General features: G+C 28.4%; 1 protein-coding gene across 5 annotated transcripts; it reads left to right on the plus strand.

Moving 5' to 3' along the window:
* The first annotated feature begins 1,242 nt into the window (after positions 1-1,242).
* Positions 1,243-6,553, plus strand: LOC107164974 (uncharacterized). Of its 5 annotated transcripts, none has more exons than XM_015513015.2 (5): positions 1,243-1,481; positions 1,592-1,614; positions 4,404-4,762; positions 4,888-5,077; positions 5,905-6,553. In XM_015513015.2, the coding sequence occupies exons 3-5, from the start codon at positions 4,414-4,416 to the stop codon at positions 6,476-6,478; spliced, it is 1,113 nt and encodes a 370-aa protein (XP_015368501.1). In that variant the 5' UTR covers positions 1,243-1,481; positions 1,592-1,614; positions 4,404-4,413; the 3' UTR covers positions 6,479-6,553. The 5 variants fall into 5 exon arrangements, with proteins under 5 accessions (XP_015368501.1, XP_089072975.1, XP_015368499.1 ...); XM_089216857.1 differs by lacking the exons at positions 1,243-1,481; positions 1,592-1,614 and adding exons at positions 4,042-4,191; positions 4,278-4,351; XM_089216849.1 differs by having other exon boundaries at positions 1,244-1,614.
* Positions 6,554-9,583: the final 3,030 nt, after the last annotated feature.

Below are 9,583 nucleotides of genomic sequence, written 5' to 3' on the forward strand. Positions count from 1 at the left end.
TTTTAACGTCTAGAAAAGTTGCATGAGCTGGACCCCTAAATTTCAATAAAACATTTTAATTAAAATATTTAATAGATTATAGGTACGTAAAAAGTTTTTAAAATATATTGAACGACAGAACCCCTATTAAAATCCATTATTAATGATTTGGATTTTGATTCATCTGGATCTAATAAAATATTAAATACATTACCTAATATTTAGGCCAAATAATATTTTATGTAAATACCTACAGCAATTTTAGGAGCCGTCATATAACAAAATTAATTGATTGGTTTGTTAAATGGGATGATACCAAAACATAATAATATAAAATATTTTGAAACCGAATAAATGTCGAATTTTTTACTTTTAATTCATCATTCATTTAAATAAACACAATATAGGTATAAGTGATAAAGTAATATTAACATTTCTAATGATAATATTGAAATAAGTCTGTTCAAGTTGTATTGAAAAAAAAAAAAAATTATAAAACGACTTTTAATGCTGTATTTAGTTCTTGAATATGTATAGTGTAGTAAAAAATATCTAGTTGAGTGCTATATTTTGTGAAGAATTAAATGAAATAAAAATTATAGATTGATTTTTAATTCATATCTCGCTCCAAACTAACTTTTTTTTTAAATGTGTTTTTATTTTTAATTTTCATATCTATAGCGCTAAACAGAGTGTTACGCAAAGTTGGTTAAAAAGGGTTATGCTCAGCCCAAAAAACATAATATCTACGTTAAAAAAAAATCTTAACTTATACACATATTAGAAATTTAAATTTAAATTTAAAAATAACATATCTAAATCCCGAAAAAAATAACACATAGGCATTAGGCATATTATAGGTGGAAGGTTTAAAATATCAGAGTTGAATTGTATCAGTAGTTAGATTCTGAAGATTGTCGGGAATGCGAATCAACGTCACGTTAGTAATTGAAGGTTATAATAATGTTCCTTATAATCATAAACACGCCGACTATATTCACAGTATAGTAGTACCTATCTATATACGTGTGTCCATGTACCTATATATTTATGCTTATATATATAGGTTCCAACATACCTAAATATATATATGTGTGTGTGTGTACTATTCGGTGTTCACTATAGGCGGTCGGACACAAATGCACCGCAGCAACCAATTTATGTTCAATAATTGACCCTGAACCCGGTAATTCACCATTAAACTGTAAAAACAGTTTGGATGTAGGCATTAGCCAAAACGAATGAGTGTTTTTGTGTATATTGTGTGAATATAGGTAGTAAAACGTTTCGCGTTAGACGATTTACTTGGCGAGACAGAGTTGGCTTGAAACGCGTTTAGAGCTGTGATAGTGTTAAGCGAGTAATACCTACCAGCTGCAGATATACCGCAATCCGGCGATAATAATATTATAGTATTAGTGTTATTTTGAGCACAAAACTCGGTGTGAATTCATTCGGTGTGGTGTGCGAAGTATTTTCGTTTCGATCAGTGTATAACTATTGTAAGTTGTTTTTATTCAATTAATATGATATTTCACTTTTTATCTATTTAAATGTTTTATTTTCACGCTGATGAGAAATATATTGTCCGAATTATTATTGTTATTGGTAGTAAGAACGGTCGACATTACCCGGGTAAGCTGTAAGACAATAAGCCGACTTATGTTTATTTTATTTTAGTTTCCATTAGTTTTATAGGTACTATTATTGTTTTCAACATTTTTTTTTCACTTAATTGTCAATATCGAAACATTATATGAATTAGAAAACATATTAGTCTTTAGTGAAATACCTATACCGATAAATAGCATGGTAATGAAATATATTGCGTGTGCTTTCTTTAATGTGTTGATTCCATTTATCAGTATAAATAACAAACTTAAGAACTGTTTTTGGAAATACTTATAATATGATGATTACTGTAGTTTTTAATAAATAGACATATAGTTTAATACATTATTTTATTCAATCGCTTCCTGAATACTTAATTAAACCACAAGGAAATTATAATTGCGTCATTGTTTCAAGTTGAATTGCGTAAAAAACTAATTTAATGCACATTAGTTTTAAAATATTGTACTTCTGTATTGAATGATGACATTTTTTATAAGCATGCATATTTTATCTATGCTTCTCCCCGATTCGGACATTTCTATTCATTTGAAGAACCATTTGACCTTATGGTTTCACATATCTGTTTGAATATAAGTACAAAAAAAAAATACAGAAATCTGTCCTCGTACGATTCGTCTGACCTTAATATTATCACGATTCTATTCGGTTGGGTATACAATAAAAACAAATAGGCCAACCTCGTATTCGAACCGTAATTCTATAACATATATATTATATATACCTAAACTGTACTTACCTATAACACCTATATAACTCGTTGTTAAATAAATTCTTGATTATTGATCTTTTATAGTATTTCCTAAACGTTTAAATTTTTGAAGAAAAAAAATTTTTCACACCATTTTATAGTAAGTTCTTCACTGTTTAAAAATCATTATATATTATAATATTATATTATATAACCATAATAAAGTAATAATACAGTTATTACTTTATTAATTGTAATAAAATGAAAAGCTATTTTCAATCTTCAGCACTACATTTATTCGAAACTAATGTGCATTTATTTTCGATAACTAACGATAAACTAATCTTACGATTTCTAATTGTGATTAAAATAATTAGTAGCTAAACGTTCCGTATGATTAATCTGTGACCTTAGATTTGATTTATTATGTACCCACCTTAAACAATAATGCGTCTTTACCGTCTAGACATGCATAACAATTATAGAAAAATTCTAAACTATTTTGAGGCATGTCTATTAGTTTATAGGTACCATTTTTAATTAAATACCTACTTATATTTTTACAATAAACTTTCTGAAATTATTTTCTAACATCCCTTTTAATTATTGTAAAAAATAAAGGTATTCAAAAATGTAACATGAAATGCGTATTTAAGTATTGATAATGTACTATTTTTTATTAAATTATAATGTATGAAATGTATTATTTATTTATAATATGAAAACGTATAATAAACTGTTGAGATATTTGAGCGTGAAATTTGTATTAATCTATAAAAATACTATAGTAACAATATTAATCATCTTATAATGAATATTTAAGAATTATAAATATATTCCTTTAAGCTGCGTGCAAAGAATATTTGAAACTCATATTTTGCTATTAATATTTGAATACAAAAATTATATTTATATAATATAAACCTAAAAAAGTAATGAAAGGTTACTTGAACTTTTTCAACTGCATAGATAATTGCGTAAAAAAAAAATTTAAAACCAGACATATAATTATAGACACGTAACGTAATTTTTAAAATAGCATTACTTACATGCGGTAGCAACAGTTTTATTGTTAAAATCATACTAAAAAGTACTTAAATAACTATTATTATTGTACGTATAAATTAGGTTCGTTAATACAAAAATATTATATACTTAAATTTTATTAATTTTATTAATAAATTAAAATATTGCATAATATAAATAACAACAAAGTTTATCGTAGTAATAACTATGAAGTCACAATATAATATTAAATTACAAATAAAGTTAACTTCAAAGTTATTAATTTTAATCAATTAAAGTACAATCTGTTCTACTACATCTTTTCTAATAGTGTACCTATATAAGTAATTTTTTAGTTATCTCAAATTTTTGCATACCTATAATACTTATCTTATGCCTATAGAAGAACGTAATTCTTGCTCATTTTTAATTGTGCACCTTCTGCTTATACTATTTTCATACCCATATAGGTATTGTAGTTTATAAGTTTACTATAGCCAATAATAAATAACCATCATGGGTTTAATTTAATATTAATTAAAACTCGTTTAGAAAAGCAAAATAAGTCGTAGCAAATTTATATCAAATATCTAGTTTCCATAGTTAATATCATAAAAGATAAAAGTTAATTTGTTGTTAAATAAAAACTATTAAGCACAATAATATTATAGGCACTATCACTTTAGCCTATATAGGAATGCAAGTTAAAATAATATTATAATATTTTTTATAAGATTCTCAATAGTATTGGTAACCACGGAAACTTGCTCCAATTGGATGGACTATGGACAGACACATTGAGCGTACTTAATATACGTAGTACTTAACTATTCAATGCAGTTTATAATACTACATACAGTAGAAAATCCTATAATCAAGATGATGTAACTATGAAAATTGGTTATCAAAAATATTTGCAATATAATTTAAAGTAAAAAGTTTATTTTAAGACAATTATAAATTTGTACAGCGAAAAATATGCTAACGAACACTCAATCTACTTGGAATAATTATCCAGCTTATAGTATAAATCACGTTCTAAAGGTGACGTTAAAAACTCGAATTTAGAAAATGTTTAATTAATATTGGTTAACAGGTAGTTGATAATGACAAAAGTTTCAACGGCATCCAATAAATCGTTACATCTAACCGGAATAGGATTGGCAGTCCAGGCGTTTTATATAAATTTAACACTGGACACAGTGATGGGTGGTGATTTTATTCAGCTAAAGCCTGCAGGGCCACCCATCATTAATCCCGCAGGAGTCTGGAGCGTGGATCAAGTACCCCAGGGATATGCTACAGCTGGAAGTAATTTGGCGTTAAACGGATTGCAAGCGTTACAGGCTTTCGGTGGAAACAAAATCGATGCCAATGGATATCGAGACCAAAATGGATTCTACCGAGACAATAACGGTGCACTAAATGGATACGATGTGGGCAATACTTATGGTGGTAAGTGTTTATGAATATTGCAAATACTAATACATTTTGTACGATCAATTTTAGCTCAATATATTGAACATACTCATTGGTATGACGTATAATATTACTGACGATAAGAGTAAATTAAATTAAAGGTGTCAACGACCGTGGAGTTACAAGTGTGGAAGGTGGAGCTTATGGTGGTATAAATGGACGGAACAAGGGACATCAAGTTGCTGGATTTAGCACTTCGTATCAAAAAAATGAAAGTGGTAATAAAGCTACATATTATGATGATGGTCTTGGACACGGTGGAGTGATTCAATATGGTGCGAAAGATCAAAGGTATAATATTAGTAAACATAAGCTATAGGTACATTAGTATTAATAAATAATTGTTTAATTAAGATATTTATCAACTATTGTTTTGGTACCTACACGTACAGTGTATTATATTAAAATAATTAAACTTATTGTACCATATATGATATATAATAGATAGTAGGTACTGTGAGTCATATTCATTTTACATGATTATGGTATGCGTGGTATGAATATTTTTTTCGTAAAATAGACATTTAAAATAAATTTTATACCTAATTGATGTTCAAACAATGGAATAAAATTTAAAAATAACAGTCAAAACTTATTTAGGTGTATACTCGAATTATACAATAACTTATACATTTATAAAATGTTTTATTGAGATTAACAGTAAATTGTTCATAATAATAATTAGGGTTCAGATTTCAATGGATTTGCATCTTTTTAAGACTGCCTGACACTTTTCTTTTAAAGTTTGTATGTTATGCATGTAGTTAAAATTATGACTTTTTTTTATTTAATTCACAAGGATAGGTACACCAATTTTTTTTTATTAGATAGATTATATTGAAATAGTAATCATTGGATCGTGTTCACATCAATAAAATAATTTTTAGTGCCATTTTTAGGTAATTTTTTATCGTTTTAATGCATTTTTAAGGGTATTGATTTATTTTTATGTTTTAGAAATTAAAATATCCATTCCCAATATTCATATAATATTTCCCACAAAGATTTTTTTGTTATGATTGCTTCGGTAATTTACACACTGCAACATAAGTTTTTCGAAGGACAATTTACCGAAGACTACATAAGAGTAACACTACTGATTTTGTAATAATTCACAGATTCAGAGACGGAGAAGGCAAGGCATTTGGAGGGGGCTACCACGATTCGTCGGTGAAGACGAACGCAGTCGGTCAACAAGGCCAGTATGGTAACGGGGACGGTTACCACGCCGCTGGCGGTCAGACGGGCGACGCGGTAAACAATCAGCTATACGGCACGCGGTCCGACAGCGGCCCGGGCATCGTGGCCGGCACGCCGTTTTTGGTGTCCACCACCGACCCATTGCCACCGGTCGTCCATCTGCCGCCACAGTACGTGCAACAATCGCCGCAGTACATCCCTCAGGCACCGCAGTACGTCCCACAGGCTCCGTATGTCCCGCAGGCCCAATACGTCCCGCAGGCCCCGTACATCCCACAGGCACCATTCGCGGCCCAGGCACCCGGTTTGTTCCAGAACAACATTCCGCAACTGCCGCCGATCATACAGCAGCAACCGGGATCGATACTTCCGCCGTACAACGTGCAATTGCCCGCCTTATCGTTGTCCGCCCGCTCGCCGTCCGGGCAATACGTAGTGCCGATGCCACCGAAACTCTACGTGGACAAGCCAAACGCCACCACGGATGGTTGAAAATTCGAATCCATTATTACAGTATATTCTTACGTTGTTGTTTATTAATACATTATTATAAGATATTATGCGCGAGTCGGTGGTTATTCGTTTGGATTATTAATTTCCATTGGGTCTAAACATAATTATGATGACTGTATAATATTATATGGGTACCTACTACCTATATATAATATACACCTCTGCTGCTAATCAAGATGGGTGTAATAATTCATTCGTCTAATAATTTTAGATGATGATTTTTGTTTAAATTACTCACCTAGAGTGTTTAAAGTGTTTACGATAGTGTGGTGGTAATATATAATGTACCTGTATGTATATACATTATACATATAAGATACTTTAAAAGTATTGAAAACTACATTTTAGAAAACATTTATCTAACACTTTATTACATTCTTTTTTTTAAACTCAGAGTTAATATTTTACATTATTTATTTGTATGAAACAATTGCAGATTGTTTTTTTTTTTATTTGTTTACGACTAGACCTCTCGGATTTACTTATGACTCAGGGGACATATCGTATTCTCCAGGGAAGAGGGGTAAATCTGAGTATCTTTCTTGTATACGCACCACGGATGGCGATAATAAATTTTTGTAGTAACTGCAAAATCAGTATCTTTGAAATGTATTCGACGTTTTCCATAAAGAAGAATACTTTTAAGAAGTCATGAAAATGTAATTGAAGTAAGTACTGCCTAAGTATAACCATGATAGAGATGATAAAAAAGTATTGTATACTTTGCACTGATGGGGATATAGGTATTTCATTAGGTGATAAGAAGTTGAGTTTTGATTATTATAAGGACGTTTATATATTGACCATAAACAAAGGTGAATATTGAAAGCATATTCTTTTTATATTTAATTATAATTTAATATTATAAACTACCTTAAAGTATTAATGCAAACCATAATGCAAAATTAATAAATAACGGCTTGCAATAGAAATTATCTTTAACATGTTTCATTATTTAGGACTAAATAATAGTTAGGTACATTATAAATCTGATGAATTCCGAATGTATATTGTAGGTAACTAAATTTATATCGTCATCATTTACCTATACCATGTTATCTATTATTCAATTTTTAACGATAACCATTTATTTATAGTTAACAAAATAAATGTGAAAAAATATATTTTATTTTTTATAGAATATAAGGAAAGAAGTTCAAGTCCAAACAAGTAAAAAGGAATTTTTCATTTAATAACATAAAGAAAATGTACGTTTTGACTCAAAGCAATTAAAAGTATCGATTCGTACTAACCCTTTCTTGAAATGACGCATCTGGTAAATGCACTTATAAATAAATATAACTTGCCATTAATATTATAAGGAATATTTTACCACCAATTATGTCTATTAACGCGGGTTTTATATTTTTATGACATATTGATTATTCATAATTGTGATTGAATCACGAATCCTCCTCGTTATGTTGAAAAATTAACACTAATATTTGTATATTATCTACGAAATACGTTTATATTTATGGTATGACATTGTTTGTGTAATTTAACAATAATTATTTACCTCTAGTCAAAATATAATATCAAAAATCGAATAAGTGGGTGTTACTTTGGCACTTTGCTGTACCTACATTAAGTTATAAATGGGTCAATGTAATAGATGATGTTAAATATGAATTCAATGATTTAATATCATAGTATACGAAAAACGACTTTTAGCAGAAACGCTTTGTCAGTCAGGTTGTACCTAAGTTTTGAATAGAAACTACAAAATCACCTTAACTTGAACTTAATCAATAATTATTAAGGTCTTTAAAAATAATTTATTACTACAAAAGGTAAATAGGTTACTGTAACTTATAATATTAATAATTATTAGCTATACGTCGTTACGATCAATAAGTTCACAGTGTACGACCCACTACTATTCTACACAGTACACATATTGTGTATTTTATAATTATTAATCATTATCAATAGACATCATTTTTCTCCCATCCTTGCTTCGGAGTTAAACATTTAGATTATTATGTATGCAGTATATTCCATAAAATGTATTGTCACAATAATAATTGTCATGAAAAAAAAAAAACAATAAATCAGTTAGAACACGATTGCTTGTCTATTCTATTATTATCACTAAATAAATCCATGTATTTTTCAAAAGAAAAAGTCATTTCATCGTAATTGTATTATAAGCCCTCTGTATAATACTATTAAAACGGATTACCACGCCCATCGATTATACATGCCGGTTGCAAGAGTTGGGATGTATTATAGACAACTATTATATGAGGGGTGTAAATATTATGATAAAGAGAACAATTTGCGATTTTCATTATTTTATGATTTATTATCATACAACCCTAATACATATTTAACGAATCAATATAGATATAAAATCATAGGGAAATAACGATAAGACCCAATTATCTCTTTACGAAACATTGGATTAATATATTATAGCAGTGTATATATACGTCTATAATGTAATCATTGGCATAAAACGCTGTGATAAAAGACAATTGGAATTTAATCGAGATAAAACAAAAAAATGAATCTTTTTATATTCTGAGTGGAAGTTTCATACTTTCATATTATCAAGTTTTGTTTTTATCAAGATATTTTATTCGCCTTCTGATACTTTTTTCCAGAGCCCAGTGTAATAATATTGTATTGCTCCAAAAGTATTATGTATATAAATACATATCAGTACATATTTAAGTTTCACAATTGAATTAACACTAAATAAAAGTAGTAATTATTATCGATTCTTTTAGATTATCTTGCGTTTTAGATAGGTACCTATTATACAAACAATTTTAGATCTGTAGAATGGGTTTTCAAATTTTTTTTATCAAAACTTAATTATTGGAACTTGTTTAAATTCCAAATTTTAATGATCATAACATACTATTTTATGATGCACATCATATATACATATTATATTATGTTATAAAATATGCATTTCAGTTAGACAGGTAGTTTTATAAAATAAGATATACTTATTATGTAACTATAAATTAATAAATACTTTTAGATTATTATTAATAGTTTAGATTATTATTTACATACAAATTTTAAAATAAATAAATAAATATTAAATCTAATAAATAAATATCTAATTTA

This window comes from Diuraphis noxia, unplaced genomic scaffold (genome assembly GCF_037042655.1).
Source record: "Diuraphis noxia isolate RWA-SAM2 unplaced genomic scaffold, SU_Dnox_SAM2 contig0001, whole genome shotgun sequence".
In the NCBI taxonomy this organism is placed as follows: Eukaryota; Metazoa; Arthropoda; class Insecta; order Hemiptera; family Aphididae; genus Diuraphis; species Diuraphis noxia.